The 21,469-nt window shown below is 42.7% G+C and overlaps 1 protein-coding gene across 2 annotated transcripts; it reads right to left on the bottom strand.

Moving 5' to 3' along the window:
* Window positions 1-224: 224 nt before the first annotated feature.
* Window positions 225-20,939, bottom strand: sec24a (SEC24 homolog A, COPII coat complex component). 2 transcript variants are annotated; one of them, XM_029627130.2, is made up of 23 exons: window positions 20,585-20,939; window positions 16,533-17,078; window positions 13,398-13,559; window positions 12,477-12,551; window positions 12,181-12,353; window positions 10,072-10,253; window positions 9,831-9,933; window positions 9,374-9,500; window positions 8,938-9,047; window positions 8,564-8,676; window positions 8,204-8,322; window positions 7,936-7,991; window positions 7,533-7,739; window positions 7,135-7,258; window positions 6,743-6,901; window positions 6,308-6,481; window positions 5,834-5,944; window positions 5,118-5,293; window positions 4,255-4,392; window positions 2,469-2,573; window positions 2,119-2,211; window positions 1,785-1,888; window positions 225-1,414 (listed from the first exon to the last, which is right to left on the bottom strand). In XM_029627130.2, the coding sequence occupies exons 1-23, from the start codon at window positions 20,640-20,642 to the stop codon at window positions 1,300-1,302; spliced, it is 3,330 nt and encodes a 1,109-aa protein (XP_029482990.1). In that variant the 5' UTR covers window positions 20,643-20,939; the 3' UTR covers window positions 225-1,299. The 2 variants fall into 2 exon arrangements, with proteins under 2 accessions (XP_029482990.1, XP_029482991.1); XM_029627131.2 differs by lacking the exon at window positions 13,398-13,559 and having other exon boundaries at window positions 20,585-20,938.
* Window positions 20,940-21,469: the final 530 nt, after the last annotated feature.

The raw sequence follows: 21,469 nt of genomic DNA, 5'->3' as shown, positions 1-21,469 counted from the left end.
ATTCATACATTTCCTGCAGTTAAGTACAATAAGAGTGACACCTTTACAGTCACTATTTATTCGTCATTACTTCTAAGATATTATATCTTCTTTGTATCAGAAAACATTCTGATATGTTCGTATTCCTTTTCACACTAACCATGTTACGACAGTGGAATTTGAAAAGGTATACCATTTGAGACATCCATGTTAATCGTACTCTGCTCATTCATGACAAACCACAATTAAGTTTAAAAAGTTCCGAACATTTTATTAGCGTCATGTCACCTTAATATGTTCATACTAAAATCAACAATTCTTTACCATAATGTAGTCTTTTCAATACACAAGTATCAATAAGCATGATTAAAAGATCACAATGGCTTTATGTCTGTATTCAAGAATGTCCCATATCCTATTATATTAAAATATTTCATATATAGCGTTTGTATTTAAACAGAGGTTTAATAATAAAAATGTCCCATAGAAGGCAATTAGAGGATTTAATCAGATCGGGATTCTCATATTTAACAAAGCAACGTCTTCAGAAGTGTCGAATGTCCATGACAAGTGAGAGAGAAGATAGACAGGAATTAAAGGTTGAGAGAAGGACAGACAAGAACCAAGAGATGACAGCATTGCATTGTTTCGTCAACATTCAAAAGGCAGCAAATTATAACAAGGTTAGTTCGCCTTCAAACGTCTACATTTCTGCCTTTGCATTAATCCTAGATTTGTTCGACACAACCAAAATAAAGCACACATCTGTCCTTCACAACTAAAATCAGTAGATCATTATTATTGTAGATGAGATATTATTCTTACGCTCAATCAAGGTGACATCCAATAATAAGTCCTTAAGGGCAGGCGATACTCCAACATTGCCTTTAGCATGATACTTCTATTATTTTATTAGCAAATACAACTATGCTTTTGATCAAGAGACTTGACATCCATAGCCAGAACTGTATATGAAAAGATCTAAGAACACCTTGTTCTTTGAGAATAAACACTGATGTCCTCAATCATTGACGTACATACCGTATCATGAGTTCCCTGGTTTCGACAAGTTAGTTGTCCCAGCTTGAAAATAGTCAAACCAGCAGCGAAATCAGACCTCGCTTAGTCACCTCTGTCCTTGTCCTGTTTACCACACAAAGTTTGATTCATTTGAAAGTCTGCAGCTGGGGGAAATCTTCAGGAAAGGCAATGATACACACAAAAATGGTGAGCCACAACCGAAGATCCTGTGAGAGGCAGCAAGCAGTCCCTGACAGGTTCCCACAATGATGTTCCCAGAACTGACTCAATATGCTGGGTTTACTTGGAGACTTGCTGTTGGATGTGGAGTAAAAACTCATAGTAAGACAAGGCCGACTCTGTCCGGTCCTCTATCATGTTCTGCAAGAAGCTGGCTTTCAGTGGACTCTCATCCCTGAACGGGAACAGAAAAGGAAGATTGGATCCACAACATTAACGCACCGTCTCTTGCAGAATTGACCTGAGCCGGTTGACAGCTCAACAAAACTCCGTAGGCTGTCAACCATGTCAATGAGTTCAACCAGATCTAAATACTACGCATTCTATTTTGGCCTTTGTTTACCCAAGGAAATCAAACATTGTATGCAACCAAATTTCACCCTTATTCCCCATAGTGTGCACTACTTTTGACTAGAGCTCAACAGCCCTGGTCAAAAGTAGTGAACTCTAAGTGGAATAGGGTGCAATTTGGAACGCAGCCATGGCCTCTGAACTCTGGTGTGGCTTTACTAGACCAGAGCACTGGTACTGTTCCTAATGCCTACCTGATGACATGCAGGATGGGGAAGAAGGGCCTCTGTTCCCTCAACCAGCCAACGAACGCTCTGGTTCTCTGAGACTCTGCAGTGTCCAACTCTGGGAGCATGTTCTGGGAGATTCAACACCATTATAATGAAATATCTTTATGGCACCCCTTTTAGGAAATCTGTTGTGCGGTTTTAAATGAGATGCACTACTAAAATATATATATATATCAAAGATACTACCACATGTAAATACAGTATAATACACAAAGGTCCTGGTGAGCGATACAGAACCTTGACAGGAGCAGAGGAGCTGGGCTAAGAGTGAAAAATGGGAGGTGTTTAGGTTCCTTACCATGTTCAGGGGCACAGCAGCGTAGTTTGGGAGCCCCAGGACTTGCGTGAGGAAGTTGGGGTTGCAGTTTCTTCCAATCCAGAGATAGATCACCTGTTAGGACAAAGGAGAAGTCAGTCAAGATTGTGTTTATTTTATCCATCGGTCCGTTTCTCCAGAAAAATCCACTGTAGATATGGTTGCATGTCTATTTTAGGTTGTTTGCCAAATGACATTCCTTTAAAACATTTTTTTTAAATGAGGGCAAGCTAAAGCATGATGGTGTAATGCATCAGACTCTGGATTATTCATATGTCAATGTTTGAATTGCATCTGTCCATAACAAATAAATGCATCATGGTCATACTAACCGAGCCAGCGTCCATGAGGAAGGCCCCATCTCTGCTCAGCTTCTCCACAGACAACTGCTGGACTCTGGGCTGGGGGATGGTGCGCTCACTGACATTCAGGGCTCCCTGTGGTGGGAGAAGAAGAGGGGAGAAGCTAATAAAATAAAAGTTTATAAAGGGGAAACGTACAATATATCCACATGTCAGATGGAAGCAGAACCATGGATAGACAAACAAATGTGGACACCCCTTCAAATAGTGGAGTCGGCTGTATAAAATCGAGCACACAGCCAGACAATCTCCATAGACCAACATTGGCAGTAGAATGACCTTAATGAAGAGGTCAGTGACTCAACGTGGCACCATCATAGGATGCCACCCTTCCAACAAGTCAGTTCGTCAAATTTCTGCCTTGCTAAAGCTGCCCCGGTCAACTAAGTGCTGTTATTGTGAATTGGAAACGTCTAAGAGCAACAAAAGGCTCAGCCGCAAAGCGTGACACGGAACCCAAACCAGCTGCGCGCGTGAGCCTTCGTGCATACATTTATTTGTTTCTAGTCATCTCTCCTCCTTCCAGTCCTTTTCATTGTTTAACTTATATGGTGATCACATCTAAACTTTCATTGTATTACCACAACTACAGGCAAAACAGTTAGTCTTTCAGTCACCCACGTGGGTATAACCAATGAGATGGCAAGTGGATACCTGCTTCTATAAACCAATGAGATGGGAGAGGCAGGACTTTCAGCGCGATCTGCATCAGATATAGGAATGAGTTCTATTTTAGCCCTTGGTGTCGCAGACGCTTGTTGGTGGGCGCTAGCAGTGTGGGTGCAATAATTGAATAACATGGCTTTCTTAATGTAATTTGCGACGCTCACGCACGCGACGTGTCCGGTCTGGTCAGCATGTAAGGCCACAAGCTCACAGAACGGGATCGCAGAGTACTGAAGCTTGTAAAACCTGTCCTTGGTTGCAACACTCACTACGAGTTCCAAACTGCCTCTGGAAGCAACATCAGCACATTAACTGCTTGTCAGGAGCTTCATGAAATGGGTTTTCCATGGCCGAGCAGCTGCATACAAGCCTAATATGACTATCCATAATGCCAAGTGCCGGCTGGAGTGGTGTAAATCTCACCGCCATTGGATTCTGGAGCGGAGTTCCCTGGAGTGACAAATCACGCTTCACTGTCTGGCAGTCCAACGGACTAATCTGGGTTTGGCGGATGCCAGAAGAACGCTACCTGCCCCAATGCAGTGCCAACTGTCAAGTTTGGTGGAGGAGGAATAATGGTCTAGAGCAGTTTCATGGTTCAGGCTGTTTAGTTTAATTGATAGGAAATATTAACCCTGCTGTAGCATACAATGACATTGTAGATGAATCTGTGCTTCCAACTTTGTGACAACAGTTTGGGGAAGGCCCTTTCCTGTTTCAGCATGACAATGCCCCCATGCACAAAGTGAGGTTCATATACAAATTGTTTGTCGAGATCGATGTGGAAGAACTTCACTGGCCTGCACAGGGCCCTGACCTCAGAATGGAAGCAAGCACCTGCAGCAATGTTCCAACATCTGTTATAGCAGCAAATGAGAAGGGGGGGGGGGACCAACTCCCTATTAATGCCAATGATTTTGGAATGAGATGCTCAACGAGCACATGTCCACATACTTTTGGCCATGTAGTGTATGCATTATATAATTTAAGACATGCTCAAATATAACATTGTATAAACTATAGAAAATATAGCTTCTCATTATTAGCATTATCTATCTGCGTGAAAATCAGGGTTTCCCCTAGGCCTGACCTCGTCAGTCAGATCGTCCACACGGTACAGCGCTGGGTGGATCATCAGCATGACGTAGGCCAGGGGCTGGTACTTCAGCTGACACATGGCAAACACACGGTCATCCAGCCTGGTGCTTGTACCCGTTCGGAAGGCTTTCTGTGAATCAGAGAACAAAAACGACATATGAGCAAAGCATGAAGGAGAGAAACAAATGGCAGTAGCTGGGTCTTACATTATCAGTTGATATGACTAGATTTCTTATGGTGTCTTGAAGCTGGTTTATGTTCCATAGCCTGTTTGTTGAGAGGTACGTTCCATCCCAAATGGCATCCTATCCTCTTAAAGGTGCACTGCTTTTTTGGGGGCATTTCACCTCCTTTTTCAATCGTCTCATCGCTGCAACTCGCCAAAGGCCTCGGTAGAGGCGAAGGTGGCATCATGAGTCCTCCAAAACATAACCCACCTAACCGCATTCCTTAACACCCGCCAGCTTATCCCGGAAGCCAGCTGCACCAATGTGTCGGAGGAAACACTGTTCAACTGGCGACCGGGGTCAGCACGCAGGCACCCGGCCCGCCACAATGAGCCGCTAGAGCCAAGTAAAGGTCCACCGGCCAAACCCGGACAACACTGGGCCAACTCTGCCTTTACTTCAGACCCGGGTTCATTTCCCAGGCTGTGCCTCAACCGGCCTGAGTCCCATAGGACGGTGCAGAGATAGCCCAATGTGCATGCACATGCAATGCCTTAGACCACTGCGCCACTCAGGAGGCCAATGGTGCACTGCTTTTGACTAGAGCCCATGGGAACAGGGTACCATTTGAGACGAAGCCGTAGACTGCCAGGGGACTAGCCAGGGAGGGAGTGGGTGGATAGCGTACCTGTTTGAGCAGGGCGAGGATGTAGAGGGGGAACAGTCTGAGGCAGGCGGGGGCCAGGAGGCCAGGCTGCTGGATGGTGAGTACAGAGGTGCGGAAGGACGTCAGAGAGTCGATGGATGCGTTGGTCATCGCGTCCCTGGCGTCACTCAAACTGGCCGTCACAGAGCGATCCACAGCTGGAGAGCGAGAGGACACACATCAGAAAAAAATTACCAAATTCAAACCTCAGCTACGTTTTTGTCTCAGGGATTGTGATTCACAAGTTACATGAAAGTACAGTACATGTTTGTAGTCATGGCCTTCATTTACAAAAGAGCAACTGTTGGGTTAAATAATTTGTTACTTTATATTAGGGTAAACTATCAATAATAATGGTATAATATTATTACAGTAGGTTCTCTTTAGAAGACTAACATTTCAGTGAAGGAATAGACCTGGGTAAAACTGCCATCAACACACTATATGAAGATTAGTCCACAGCCAGTTTCATGTAGCCACTTGGATCCCACAAAGGTCACGGTAACCAGGCAACCATCTGATATCACTTACAACCATCTGTCCATGCAAATTAGGCAGCTATAGTAGGCTGGGGATGACAATCCTGCTCTCACTATGAGACATTAACGATCACAGGATGATGGAACACACTAAGGACTTCACCGTGATGGAAATAAACATGCCTTTAATAACCACACAAATACCAACAAACTACCTACCCATGCTAGCCAGCAGGCAAGTGATGGCCTGGACATCAGCCCCAGCGAAGATGTCGGATAGGGAGTTGACAACAGGCAAACACATGGTGTGGACTCGGATTCGTCGCTCTCCTGTAGAAATACAACACCAAGCAACAAGTTACTGTTTCAGCATTACAATGGAAACAAAAAAGTATTACCTCAATTGCACTTCAGAAAGAGCATGTTTACAATTTGGTATTGAGTTTAAAAAGTGTTCCATCTCACCCTTTCATGGCTCACGTTTACAAACATGGAATCCGAGTCCCAAATGGAACTTCTCTATATAGTGCACTTTTTATTTTATAGCCAGAGTCTAAGTCCTGGTAAAAAAGTAGGGCACTATGCATGGAATAGTGTGATATTTGGGACATATACAATGAGTCTCAACCAAGTAAATCCCACAGAAAAATAATGACGCTTTTTGGTAAACCCCAGCAGCTCCAGACAGTATACCTTTGCTGGACGTGTAGAGCAAAGCAGCCTGGAAGGAGACAGACTGCATGTCCACCAGGTTCTCTTCAATGGACATCTGCACAGCGAAGCCTGCATCCGGGTTCACGTTGGGCAGAGACAGCAGGTCCGTGGAGCGCACAAAGAAGTTCCCATGGAACGTGTGGATGGACAAGCCTACATGGAGATTAAGGGGTTTGAGTTGAATTCATTCCAAGTTCATCCTCCCAGATAAAGTAATCTACTGGAGCAGGGACAGACTCAAGTTCACAGGGTTAATATTATCCTCCATCAATGAGCATTGAGATGATCAGCAAATAATTTACACATATTTCAGATTAAATAAGATGCATTTTCCCTGAAGGGAAATTTGTTTCAGACAATTAAAGCTTTCACATAATACAATTAAACCAGAACAGTGAAAAAAAAAGGTGTCACCTTTAGAGCAGCGTATCCTCATGACAGCCTCGAAGCCGATCTTGCGGGTGAGGTACCTCTTGAGATCCTTCTGGAAGCACTCTACTCCGGCTGGATTGTGCTGCTGGTGGTAGGAGGGGTAGTAGTACACACTTCCCGCTGAGTACCTGGATATGCAACCTGACGGGAGGAGAGAGAAGATTGAGAGATTACACATGAATCCAGCCAAGGTATGATGTTCTATACACAAGGGGAAATTTGATTTGTCACCAGCAAGACACATACAGTAACATACGCATACTGTAACATACATCAGAGACATGCACAGGGCACTGATTGCTTGTGGAATAAGGTGACTTCGTAAACAATCACACATTGTAGTGCAGGTGTATGCGGCTGAAGGCGCCACTCACCTAAAGAGGCCAGGTCACAGTACTGGGAGCTCAGTAGGAACAGATCCACAGCCACCTGCTGTCCTGAACAGTCCAGGGCCAGCTTCTTATAGAAGTCTGTGGCAGGAGAAAGGTGCTGGATATCCTGGGGAATCACCACACAACGAGTATCACAGACAATAGTAAAAAAAAAAAAAAAAAGTGGGTATAATATGCAGAACACATTCCTGAAACCCTATCTTCGGGATTGAAGTTATCATGTTTCAACCATCACTGGACAACAGGCATGCAACATGTTATACAACTAGAAATGTGTGTGCATCCCAAATGGCACAGTATTCCCTACATATGGGACATTTTCGGGTGCAATTTCAGATACAGATTGTATAAACCAGTGTGAACCGGTCTCTAGTCTCTACCTTGGCAGAAGCCCTCTGGTTGGGGTCCTCTCTGGACTTGAGGGCCCCCACACCCAGACTGGGCAGCTGGGTCTGGAAGACGGACACACGCCCTCCGGTGGCCGATAGCAGCTTGAACGCTGCCTGCAGGGCCGGGCCCAGAGCACACTGGGTCTCCATGGTCTTGCCAAACATCTGGGGCAAGCTCCTCAGCAAATCCTGCACCAGCTGCAAAAATAAATAATGCATTTACATAAAGTTTTGAAATGCAAAACAGAGCTAAAGAGAGGCTTAGGCAAAACTAAGTTACCCAATGCGAGTGTGTCTTGATTAATTCAGGCAATGTGGTGAGTTGTTAGACAGATTTGAGTCACAACCTTTTCGTTTTACATTAGCCTGTCTCTGGGGAATATTAGCTCCTTACCTCCTTGCATTCATTGAGGTTCACTAAAAGGCTGTCTGGTGTCGGTAAAAATATATCTGGAGAAAAGACAGCACAGAAGTCCATTAGACTATTTTTTCAGTATTTGATCACTTCTAGGCGGTGAATTAGTCTACAGATGAAGCTTGTAAACGCTTGCGCCTCATCGTTTTTTTCTTACAAGACAGAGTACAAATTGAACAGACCCCACACAACGCAATTTAAAGAGCTCCGGCCCATATTCACAAACTTCTCTATTTTTCTCTCTCACCTTCGATGTCGGTGACTATGAGCATCTGTGGTTGGGACAGGCCCTCCTGGAGGTTGTAGAAGTGGATGGTGCTGTCAAATGTGATGAAGCCAATCTTTGTCCTCGAGTCCCCAGGGAGCCTGGAACACACAGGCATTCAGAAGGACTTGTTCAGCAGACAGTCACAGGGCACTATTTTTTTTGTTAAAGCTACATTGTTTTGGGGTTATTGGAGACGAAACACTTTAAAGCTAGCAAGTTGACTAAAACTTCCGGACAATGTTAGTTTATGAAGCCCAGAACATAAGAAAATGGACCATGCTGCAAAGGCCTAATCAGCTTTTTTGTTAGTGTCTCAGTGGTGACGTTGATCATACATACGCATTGATGTTCTCTAGCAGTGACTGACAGACGACATCTAGGTATCCTGTTTCCACGGCATTGTGGGATACATCCAGCACGATGAGGTAAACAGCAGGCTGGGGGGGTCTCAGCTGAGTATGACAGGTTTCACCACGTCAATACATAGACTAACACGCAGACAAAACGCGTTAACGTTTCCTAGAAAAACTGCAGCAAATTATTTAAAACTTAAGAGCATCATAAAGTCTTATGGAATCACTTCATGAACACAGCAGCACCCAGCTCACATCTGCATTTTATTAGCGGATTAAAGGGGGCAACATTCCACATAGATAAGAAATATTTTCAGGCAGAATATAGACAATCTTGAAAGAATACATATGTGAATTTACCATGTATTCTGATGGTGCAATGAACTCGAGGGTAGCATTCTGGACCTCAGGTCTTTTGTGTGGCTCGCCATACGATCTGCTGACTGGGTTGTACATGAACTCCTCTGGAACTAAACCAAACAAAGACCAAGGTTATCTTCAGTCAGAAAAGAGCAGCACCAGGCTTGTCCATCAGCACTAATATCGGCAGGTTAACGATATCCTGGACATTTAGGTCAAAGCGGTGTGCTTGAAAACCTTGATAGAGCATGGGTGAAGTTAGTCCTTGTGGTGCTAGTGTGAATTTCCATTCTTTTTTTCAGCTTCAGACCAGCCCAACTTCACTTGGAACCTAATTTTAGTTTTTAAATAATGAACATTGGATCTGGTCAAAGGAAGTGCCATATATGGGGTATAGGGTGTCATTTGAGAGGAGCTTGGTGGCTGTGGTCCTCACCGTCGTTGACCCGGTAACACAGGTTACACTTCCATCTCCTCTGGTCCAGGAAGGTCACAAAGGGGTTGATGTACGTCCTGCAGGAGCGACACCTCACTATAGTGCTGGAGGTGACCACAGGCAGTTGCTGCAGTGCACAGACAAACCAAAACAATTAAGGGGCAATCTGGGATTAGTACATACATTTAAATGAAATACTGTATATGCACCCATCGGCTCTTGAATAATTTAACTTATAATAAAACTAGTTGCTGCAGTGCACAGAGAAACAATAAGATTGTCATAGACTATCATCAATGCCAAGTTCCACACTAACCTTTAAAAAAAATGATCACAGATGTGTAGATTGAAGACAATTATTCTAGGCTATATGTATCCTTTGATCTTTCACCAGAAGTAGGATGATTATACTGAAGGTTGGGCATGTTTTGCATGGAGTGATTGGGCAACGTCTTACCGAGAGATCTTTGAAGGGGTGGAGGAGCAAGCCGAGTGGGAGCTTGGCTTTGTTTAACAGCGACTGGGTCTGGGGGATGCTGGTCAGGGTACTGCGGAAGACCCTGTAGTGAGAGGGAGATGCACAACCAGTACATATTATTTACATGTAGGGCCAAGTTCAAGCACATTAACACAAAATATTCAACATTGTGGTGGGAGGGTTGATGTTGAGAAACAACGCCAGACAAACTACTACGCACTCTGGGTGGCAGTTGATTTTCTGCAGGTCCTGGGGCAGGCAGGGCGTAGGAGGGGTGACTGGGCCCAGAGGGAGCAGGTTCCTCTCCTGCAGCAGGTTGACAACCCTCAGGGCCTCTGGGGTCTGAGACTGCAGACTCAAACCAGACAAGGAGGGGCTCAGTTGGGCTGGACCTGCAGAGGGCTGGGGAGGGAAATTAGGACAGTTAACCGGTGAATACAATGAACGAGGGCAGCACTTAACTTGGGTGCACCCTTGAAGGTCTGATAAAAAATGTGTGCACTTGTGGTGCATCCCTGGTCAGTTTCAATATTTCAGTCTATGCATGTCCTATTTCAACATAGAGTTCATTTTAAAAATGTGTTCAATAGTCAGACATGCGCTAAGCTCTGACTGAATATCATACAGAAGGTTCAGCTATGAACTGTAGAATTTAAAGTGGAACTGACAGCATTTTAGCATCATGAAATATTAAAATAAATTCATATACCCCAAGGAGAATTTATTTTTATTTTATCTTAGCACTTCGATATGGTCATTTTCACAAATGTATAGAATGTTTGGGAATGACATAGTAAGGCATTTGTGAAAATTCAATAGCAATAGAGTGGGAAAGCAGCTGTGCATTTGGACAATTAATAGACACTGCAGTAAATAAACCTAATAAAAACATCCGTCTTGATCAGAACCGGAGTCGACGCAGACCAGTGCGCCATAGCCAATCAGAGATTCAATAGGCATATATGCAAATAAGCCATTTGCAACCCGTGCCTTCCATCAATCACTTTGAACTGGACTGTGTGATTACAGGCAGTAGCAACAACGCAATTTTAGATCAGAATGCATTCATCAAAAGCCACAAAATACACCTGAATGGATTTCTGCACATATGTAAATACCACGGGAGTCCTCACAGTCCTATTGATCAAACCACCATGAAAAGTTAAGCTCTCCCCCTCAGTTGCCTATGCACATCAACAAGATCAACAACTAATGCTAGCCAGAGCGAGATGGGGAACAGAAGATAAACCCTCTCAAAATTTAAAAAAATAAATCAAAATAAAATAAAATAGTTGGCTGTTCAAATTGCACTTAAACAATGTGGAATAAAATCATGCTCGTCCTTCTGCAGCTTGCCTGCCAATGCATGCTTGTACCAACTCACCTTTTGATAACTGAATGGGAAACTTGCTTGCCCTCTCATTTGATCGATGTCAAATACATTTGATTGACAACTAAGAGATCTGTTATCCACAGTCAGCATTCATTCAAGCTCAGCATAGCTACGTGGGAAAGCGATGTAGATTTCTTTCTAGCTAACCAAATTACACCTGCCTCTAGCTGTAGCCACTGAAAAAAGGTGAGGGGAAAAGGTCAGTCACACCTCCAATGACATGACATCCTCCCAGCAGCTAGTGTTAGGCGCAGGGTTTTTAGCTTACTAAAAAGATACACTAGCTAAGGGGAGTCAAACTCAATCGGAGCAGACATTTTGAAAAAAAAAAGTGAATTTGCAGGTTAGACATATCCTATTTGTTAAAAGAAAGAGAGCAACTGTGTCCCAAACTGCCCATTGTTTTATTGGAAATACAGCCTTTGTTATGTCCACTTATTGGATGCTGTATACAGCACTTTAATATATTGAAACTAAAGAGATATGTCCAGCCTTTGCTGCTATGCTTGCAGATGTACATAATACTCTGCGGCCCTAATCAAATAGGTATTTAGTAACTCCAAACAATCAAATCGTCACTATAGGTTTAATGCAACATTTAAACAAGTTTTTCATTTTTTTTGCACTGCATGGATCACCAGTGGGGTTGAATGCCAGGCCAGCTATGATTTACAACGATAGATGGATAGTAGTACACAAATTATTGCTATAACTGCATCCACCTATTCTCCCAACAATGCCTTACAGTACATCATGAAATAGATAGGTTCTATTTTTAACATCGCTTAAAGTTGGTTGAGGCATAAACTGGGATTTTGATATTTTTTTATTACTGATATTGTGATTGTTTCATATCTGCAAAGTAGTTCAAACACTGTCAAACAAAATCCAAGACTTGAATTGGCAAAGCATAGAGATGGAAGTCTGGTCACTTACCTGCTGGTATGGCTGAGGATGGCTGTAAGGCTGCGTCGAGGGCTGCACGGGATGTTGCATGGTGGCGGCAGTAGGGGGTGCCGAGGTGTTCTGGTACCCCGGGGGTAAAGAGGGGTAGGATAGACCCATTTGTCGAGTAGGGGGGCCTGGCTGCTGGGGTGGAAGTGGGCCAGCTATAGGGACAAGCACCAAAACAGGACTCGTGTCAGTTAGTGTTCCTAGCAGTAAATCTAGGGGACTATAAAGTTACATTAGTTATTCATTTCTGATTTTCTATAATGTAGTGGAGGACTGACCCATTTTAGGGCCCATCTCCAAGTGATCAAAGCTGTTGGGAACTTGAGCACCATTACCAGGTGTGGGCATGTGTCCTGTTACAGTGCAAACATAACATTTAGGGGTCAGAATAAAGATGCATTAAAACAAAACACTACTACTTGTGTAAGCACTTAAAAGCCACAATCTGTACATTTGCAAAAACGTAGTAATTAGCATACATGTTTGTGTTATGTTTCAGGTCAGTTGTACTTTGTTTCATTGCCAAAGGGTTGAGAACATATGAATTATGCATTCAAGGTACCCAATTCACAGTCACAATAACAGACAGTAAGACAACGTGATAAATTGGACACATGGGGGGGGGCAGACAGACAGACAGACAAACTTGGAAATAGTGTCAGATGTAAATAGGTGATATCTGAAATATCCATGGAAGTTCGAGGCCTTCTGTTCCTTACGAAACCATGTTAACAAATCTGATAGAAGACAATGGATCAAATGTGATAGTCATCAAAACTGCACAGGGTACACAACACACGGACAGCGACGAAACCACACCTGGACACTCAAAGTCATTCTCCTGGTTCTCGTACTCAGTGTGGGAAGCATCACTAGCATCACTCCCACACTGAGCTGGCATGGTGGGAAGACAGAGAAGGCAATGAGACCCAAAGGGGGTGGCTGTTGGGAGCTAGTTCCACTACTGAGAAACCCCACGTTAGACCCCGCCACCCCAGAGGAAAAAAATAAATATTTATACAATTATTGTACAACTACTGAACAACAAATAAACCACAGTACATATGTGGATAATTCAACAAGTAAGGTAAACAAACTAGGATCAGGTTCCCCTCTTATTCATTAATAGGCTAAACTGATCACAGATCAGCACTCCTACTCAGACCTTTCATGCAGTATCAAAACTGATATTTCCTTACCATCAGTTTTGGGGCCAAGGGGAGGGGTGGCATTGCCCATGGGGGGTCCAGTAGTGGGTGGGGTGGGTCTCACAGAGGGTGGGGGGCCGCCGTAAGGTGCTCTCATACCTGGCTGGTATGAGTGAGGAGCCGCCATGGGGTTCATCAGAAGAGGGGCAGAGCCTGGACAACAACATTTAGCTACACATATCTCTTACACAGTATCCTATCACAACACCCATCAACTAAAACCTTGTACAATTGTTTGGTTGACATTTTGGGATATTACATAAATGGCACCTACATAGTATTGTGCTGCCAACCCAGACATCAACCTGGCTGTGGCACAATGGCTGTGGTCAAGGCTAACCTATTACATAACTGGCAACTATACATCATGACAATGTAACCTATAAGACATGGGGGTATATGAGAACTACCGTGCATAAGAGGGAAAACGTCCCGTGACAAGTAGCATTGTAACTAGAGGTCGACCAATTATAATTTTTCAATGCCGGTACCGGTTATTGGAGGACAAAAAAAAGCAGCTACCGATTATTGGAGGACAAAAAAGCCGCTACCGATTAATCTGCCGATTTTTTTTTTGCATGTATTTGTGATAATGACAATTACAACAATACTGAATGAACACTTATTTTAACTGAATAAGATACATAAATAAAATCAATTTAGCCTCAAACAATGAAACACGTTCAATTTGGTTTAAATAATGCAAAAACAAAGTGTTTGAGAAGAAAGTAAAAGTGCAATATGTGCCATGTAAGAAAGCTAACGTTTAAGTTCCTTGCTCAGAACATGACAACATATGAAAGCTGGTGGTTCCTTTTAACATGAGTCTTCAATATTCCCAGGTAAGAAGTTTTAGGTTGTAGTTATTATAGGACTATTTCTCTATACCATTTGTATTTCATATACCTTTGACTATTGGATGTTCTTATAGGCACTTTTGTATTGCCAGTGTAACAGTATAGCTTCCGTCCCTCTCCTCGCCCCTACCTGGGCTCAAACCAGGAACACAACGACAACAGCCACCCTCGAAGCAGCGTTACCTATGCAGAGCAAGGGGAACAACCACTCCCAAGTCTCAGAGCGAGTGACGTTTGAAACGCTATTAGCACGCACCCCGCTAACTAGCTAGCCATTTCACATCGGTTACACCAGCCTAATCTCGGGAGTTGATAGGCTTGAAGTCATAAACAGCTCAATGCTTGAAGCATTGCGAAGAGCTGCTGGCAAAACGCACAAAAGTGCTGTTTGAATGAATGCTTACGAGCCTGCTAGTGCCTACCATCGCTCAGTCAGACTGCTCTATCAAATCACAGACTTAGTTATAACATGACACAGAAATACGAGCCTTAGGTCATTAACATGGTCGAATCCGGAAACTATCATCTCGAAAACAAGACGTTTATTCTTTTAGTGAAATACGGAACCGTTCCGTATTTTATCTAACGGGTGGCATCCTTAAGTCTAAATATTTCTGTTACATTGCACAACCTTCAATGTTATGACATAATTAGGGACAATTCTGGCAAATTAGGCAGTCCAAACTGTTGCATATACCCTGACTCTGCGTTCATTGCATGCAAGAGAAGTGATTATTTCACCTGGTTAATATTGCCTGCTAACCTGGATTTATTTTAGCTAAATATGCAGGATTAAAAATATATAATTCTGTGTATTGATTTTAAGAAATGTATTGATGTTTATGGTTAGGTATACGTTGGAGCAACGACAGTCCTTTTTTGCGAATACGCACCGTATCGATTATATGCAACGCAGGACACGCTAGATAAACTAGTAATATCATCAACTAGTGATTATGATTGATATATTGAAATCGGCCCTAATTAAAGTGGCCATTCCGATTAATCGGTCAACCTCTAATTATAACCCTACACTGGAGGTGTCAGGTCTGACGACAGCTGATGAGGCTGACCCAGAGCTAGCTAATGTCAATGAACTGGAAGACACCGCTAGGTGACTACTGAGACTACACTGGGGCATTCCAAATAAGGGCAATTTGATGTTGCTTCCAATATCAAAGATAAGTCATTCAGAGATTGCAAGTATGAATAAATACTCAATGAAATCAACTTGAATGAAAATAGTAAACTGGACAGATTAGAGTGAATGTTAAAACAGAAGTCAGGAAGACAGTTATGTCAGCCAGATAATGTGATATTTCTTAGACCACAATGTTGTATAATGCAATAATGGCTTTGGTCATGAATCACTGATGGCTTCTGACCAAAAATAAGCCACACACCACAAATACCGCTACAGTGGTGGTGGGGGTAAGTGGTGACTAAACTCAGAACTCTGGAAATGATAGATTTCCAATAACTTCACCAGAAGTTACTAAAACTAATTTGGCCTGTGAACAAGTATTTCTGAGTAGAGTGTCTGCCAAGGAGATAGGTGTTGCCAAACTGATCTGTTCGTGTGGGAACGGGAGCAGGAGGGGGCAATGTCCACTTTCAACATCAGTTAGCTCGACCACAGAACAAGGAGCCAGATGTTTCACCGAATGTGCAAATCTGAAGCAGCCGGGCAGGCATTTCCACTACCCACAAAATATGACTGAGGGGAAGCCCAGTGGCCGACAGTGGGAGAAGATGGAGTGAGATTGACTTCGGTCGACATTCTGCTCATCGATAGAACATTTCATCTCAATAGAGCGCTATTCACAAAACTAGAATCTGTTACGAACGGAGTGAACTAAGTTTTGTAGACTTCACCCTTTGCCATTTTTTAAATATTTTTTAAAATGTGGTTTAGGAGTGCAAGGGTAAATAGTTACTGGACATGCCATGCTAGAAAGTGCCAATAGGATCTTGCTAGCTCGTGCTTGGCTCCGCCCACCTCCTTGCTTGTTCTGCCACTATGATTGCGTTTTTCCCCCCACTGGAAACGACATGCTGTGGTCTGTCTTGGGTTAGTTCTAAAAAATCTTTGGCTGAACCACCACCGGGGAGTGTCATTACACAGACAAAACAACAATAACATTTCATAAGATCATAATGATATCTCAAGTTTTCAACAAAGTGTTCTTCATTGTGGAAACAAACAGCTGTGGAATATCTAACACTTAATCATGCAGCCTTTGTAATGCTCCCTCCAGCACTGTTTTACCTTGCTGGGTGTATCCCTGGAGCGAGGTGGGAGGACCCAGGGGTTGCATGGCATTATGGAAGACAGGAGGCGTTGCGCGGTACTCTGCCGAGGAGGCCTGGGGGGTGGCCAGGCTGGGCGAGGAGGTCATGTGATTACCCACAGGCCGAAGGGGAGGCATGGCCATAGGAGGCGGTGCCCCCATTGATGGAGGAGCTCCCATCGGTAGAGTCCCCCCATACTGCCAGGCTGGGGCGTGCTGGTAGTTGTTAGCAGACACAGGTGGAGGGGTGGCATGCGCTGGGGGAATCCTGGAGCCTGGGTTAGGGCTGGCAGACTGAGGTGGGGTCATGGAATGTTGAGGTCCCATAGGAGGCCTTTTTAACATGGGTTGACTTGGAAGGGCCTGGTTAGAGCTGACTGGTGGGATGGGCTGGTAGGGACCGGAGTTATAGATTCCAGGGCCGGGCGGCATAGGGCCCTTGGCTTGCATTGGGTTGTATGGAGTCTGGTGGGCCATGTAACCCGGTCCCGGTGGCTGCAGCGCTACTGGATTCTGAGAGGGACCTGGAAGACAGGAAAATGATGAGGTTAGATGACTCCAAGCCAGTTTCACTTATAGACAAGCACCATACTCTGACATCCCACGTGAATGTCCCTATAATCTGCATTCAAACCATGGAGGTTCATTTTGCATGGCACAGTGCTTAGGGTGGGCAGAGTCTACACATTAGAGACCATTCCATTGGTCCTTTAGTGCAATCTCCACCCTCAGGACATGCAAAACAAACTACATCAATAATAGCCCACTGCCCCATTTGCATGCCATTTAACGCTGATGAAGAAAATCTCACTCTACAACCAATGTTTCATTACTACACTATGAACTGCATGGCACTACTGATTGACTCTGCCTACAACCGTTTGTTTCTCTGAAGGAAGATATAGGCTAGATAACTTTGAGAACAGCAGCAATAGTATTCGGCTAAATGCAGCAAGGGAGATTAGGATTTAAATAGACTCCAGGCCTCCAAAATAAGGAAAACAATCTGTGAACAGACTGACAAAGCAATAACTTTACTCAACACACCTACAGAGAAGGACATAATCTTCTCACCTGGATTTAAAGCATGCTGCTCCTTTACTGACAGTGAGTGTGAACAGAGAGGAACGGACTGATTAGAAAACATCTCAATAGTGAAGACCAAAACCCAGAATCCCAGCATTTCTAAGCAGCTCCGGGGAAATGGCCAAGATGAAGCTAACGGCAGGCCACAGCTGTCATGTTGAGGGCTTCCTCCAATAACAGTGAACCTGGCCTGGGCAGAGTACAACTGCTCAACCAATTAAAGAGTAAGACAAGGCAAATGAGCACAACAGGAAAGAATAGGAGTCACAGGAAGTAGATCCTGTACAGCAACGAACGTCTATCGTTTTAAAGTGGAAACAGTAAGCAAAGTTAGATGAATTAAGCAGAGATTAAATCCACTTTGGCATGAACTTTAACACTTGAGTGCTAGCTTTTGCTACCAACATAGGACAGGAATTTAGTGAACATACAGAATGCCTTCTTTTGGTAAGATGGATGTTTGAAGCATCTTGGTTTGATCAGAGTTGAAAGACCAATGTTGGAGTTGAGGCATTTAATTGCCTCGTATGCTGTTAGGAATTTTATTAATAAATGACTAAACAATATCCCCATTTCAAATAGAACTGTAACTAAGTAAACTTATACTCTATTATATCTGATTAACAATATTAATTCATAAGTGAGGGATTGTGGAGCATATAACACGGGGGTAATGACATTAAATAAATATAATTCCAGCCAGGTTGGAGAAGATTGGAAGTGTCTTTTTTTTTTTTAAGTAAGCAGAAAGGGTAATTAACCTATGGTTGAACCGACTCAATTTAGCACTGGAATGTTCAGATGAGGCATTGTGTGTTTTCTTAGGTTTTCCATTAGCTGGAACTGTCTGCTGAAGGGTGATGGATGAAAAACCTTAAGTTCTCGAATGAACTTTTGAACTGTTGGAGAAAGAATATTTTATGACCTGTGACGTCATATTTTGTATATAAACACTTGTTCGTGGTTACATGGCAGCGCCCTCCGAGAATAAATACTATTACCTATTTTTGATAAGAATTGTCTGTCTTTTATGCAAATAAGAATCTTGCAAAATCTCATAAAATAGACTAAGTGAATACAATTAATGAAAACATATTGGAATAATGAAATTATACCAACAAATGCAGAGATAAGGAAAAAACAAAGCCAGATTAACTCTAGCCTAGGGAGTTTAATCGTAATAGCTCATACACCAGTAGGATTGTCAAACATTTGACAACACTTAGCACCTCTGAACAGTGTCAGAAATCAGAATTGCATGTTCACACAGCAAAGACCATAAAGTCGTCAGCCACTCAGACTTGTTAAATACTCCAAACCAGAAGGTGGCAGTAGCATTGTTTGGCAATGCATGCCTGTGTGGGTTGCTTAGTCTATGGTCTAGATTCTGATGTTCTCTAGCTAGCTGTGCTAATGTTGCTATTTTGCAGAAAGCCCTTGTTGATACTTGCCAGATGGCCACAGCTAGCTGACTACCTAGCAAGATTACTTAATTTAATTCAGTCTCCATAATGCCAGTGCTAGCTCATAGCCAAATGTTTAGCTAGCACAAAGTGCTTTCCTTAAGTACACACTGACTTTTTCCTCATTTTGTGTTGCAGCCTGAATTGAAAATGGATTCAATTGAGAAGTTGTGTAGGCCAGTGACAGCACAACACCCCATAATGTCAGTGGAATTGTGTTTAATTTTTTTTAATCTAAAATGTCTTGAGTCAGTAAGTGTTCAACCCTTTATGGCAAGCCTAAATAAATTCAGGAGTGAAAATGTCTAACAAGTCACATAAGTTGCATGGTCTATGTGCAACAAGTGTTGAAACTGATTTTTGAATAACTACCTCATCTCTGTACCCCACATATACATATATATACATATACATATATATATATATATATATATATATACATTTATCTCTAAGGTCCCTCAGAGCAGTGAATTTCAAACACAGATTCAACCACAAAGACCAGTGAGGTTTGAGCATGGTTAAGTTAATTACACTTTGGATTTTGTTTCAATACAGTCACTACAAAGACACAAACTTCCCTCCTAACTCAGTTGCCGGAGAGGAAGGAAACATCTCAAGAATTTCACCATGAGGCTAATAGTAAGTTAGAGTTGAATGGCTGTGACAGGAGAAAACTGAGGATGGATCAACATTGTATATTGAATAATATGACAAATGCAACATTTTTACTGAGCTAAAGTTGATAAGGAAATCAGTCAACTGAAATACATTTTATAAGCCCTAATCTATGGATTAACTCTAAAACGACATTGGAGGCAGTTTATGGTTGAAAAGGGAACATTAATTTCGCTACGATAAATTAAGATACATCTACAAACATTTAAACGAAATACTGTAGAAGTCTATTCATTCGTATGGAGGACTGCTTTTCTGAAGAGTGCCAATATGGCCGACAGGTGGCTTCAAAGCCGCTTATTGGCCAATACGTAGTACAAACAATCGAGGGTTTATATACACCATTGGTATACACAGGTATGTTTACGAAGCATGTGAAAAATACAATTTGATTTCGAATTGCCAACTAACTGAAATTTGTGTCTCTAGAGGACAACCAATTTAAGCTAGCTAACGTTAGCAAATATATCTGACTTGTCTCAACTATTCTGAGCCAGATAAATGTTAGCTACCGGTCGTAGTTGGGGAATCAAAACGCTAACTTAAAGCTATCCAAATAACGTAGCTATCTATATGAACATGTGTGCTTGTGTCTCGATAAGAGCCATATTAAATTAGCCCACTACTAGCAGCCATCATTCATGGCTAGCATTATTACCAAGGCAGCAAGCTAATGTTGTAATCTGGCCATCTTGCTAACAAGCCAAGTCAGATAAGGTCGGATAAAATCTTCTTACTAGCTAGTTAACGTTATTTTATCTAGGTAGAAAGCCAAAAGATAGTTAAACCGTGGCGAAAGTACTCACCATTTGCGTAGGGCGGTCCTCCTGCCCCATTCTGAGAACTAAAATCTGTACTTGACATTATGAAATAGACACCAACCGTAATCAAATATACTGCAGAAATGCTTGGTTGACAAATAGCTAACTGCGTCTTACTTGGCTAAATTGGCTGTTTAGCTAGCAGGGTAACGTTAGATGTTTGGTTAACGGAGCGACTTCACCACACAGGCTTTCAAGTAAAACAAAAAGTTAATTAGCTAGCCCACTTGTTAGCTATCACAGGACCATGAATGGGCCGTTCCCCGTTCAACTACGGGTGTAGGACTTGTCAAGACAATCATGTGAGGCCACTGAAATCACTTATCTTCTTGCACAGGAAGTTGGGATCACCCAGTAGACATTGGCTAGATGGGGTACAGATTATGTCCAAAATAATTTGTGTTGCATTTTAGCCAACCCTTAACATAACCTTAACCTAATTCTCAGAACCTGTTACGATTAATTATCCAAACCTGCAGTGTAAATTATATTAAAAGTCAATTATGACATAAACTGTACCCATTCTAGTCCCACCCAGCAGGCACAACGTCAAACCTCTTCAAGCATGCGCAGTTGGTACACGTGGCACTTCCTGTGCATAGTTGATTTCGACAGTACTGGAAACAGTGAAACGCTCACAATTTTGTACTGCCTTCGCTTCCTTTGATGTTTGAGTCCAAAAACATGGGATCAGTTCAATACACGGTGACAGACTGGCTTTTACAAATAAAATGAGTTTATATAAAACCAGACTAATGCTTAACGTTTTAATAAATACTTATCTCCAGCGCGATTTTTGCTGGAGATTAAGATTTTGGACTGGAAGTCGTTATTGTTCAGATCAGAAATGTGGACATACAAACTGCCCCG

This window comes from Oncorhynchus nerka, linkage group LG22 (assembly GCF_034236695.1).
Source record: "Oncorhynchus nerka isolate Pitt River linkage group LG22, Oner_Uvic_2.0, whole genome shotgun sequence".
Taxonomy (NCBI): domain Eukaryota; kingdom Metazoa; phylum Chordata; class Actinopteri; order Salmoniformes; family Salmonidae; genus Oncorhynchus; species Oncorhynchus nerka.
The sequence above is the reverse complement of the archived record's forward strand: the minus strand, read 5'-3'. Positions and strand labels throughout refer to the sequence as shown.

Bases quoted from the DNA above. Each gene is read 5' to 3' on its own strand.
- sec24a (XM_029627130.2), bottom strand. From the start codon at position 20,642: ATGTCAAGTACAGATTTTAGTTCTCAGAATGGGGCAGGAGGACCGCCC. The intron at 2,212-2,468 runs GTTAGTATGACC...TTGTCCTAACAG, and splicing joins TCCTCATGGACGCTGGCTCG to GTGATCTATCTCTGGATTGG. The intron at 1,889-2,118 runs GTAAGGAACCTA...TGAATCTCCCAG, and splicing joins CTGCTGTGCCCCTGAACATG to AACATGCTCCCAGAGTTGGA.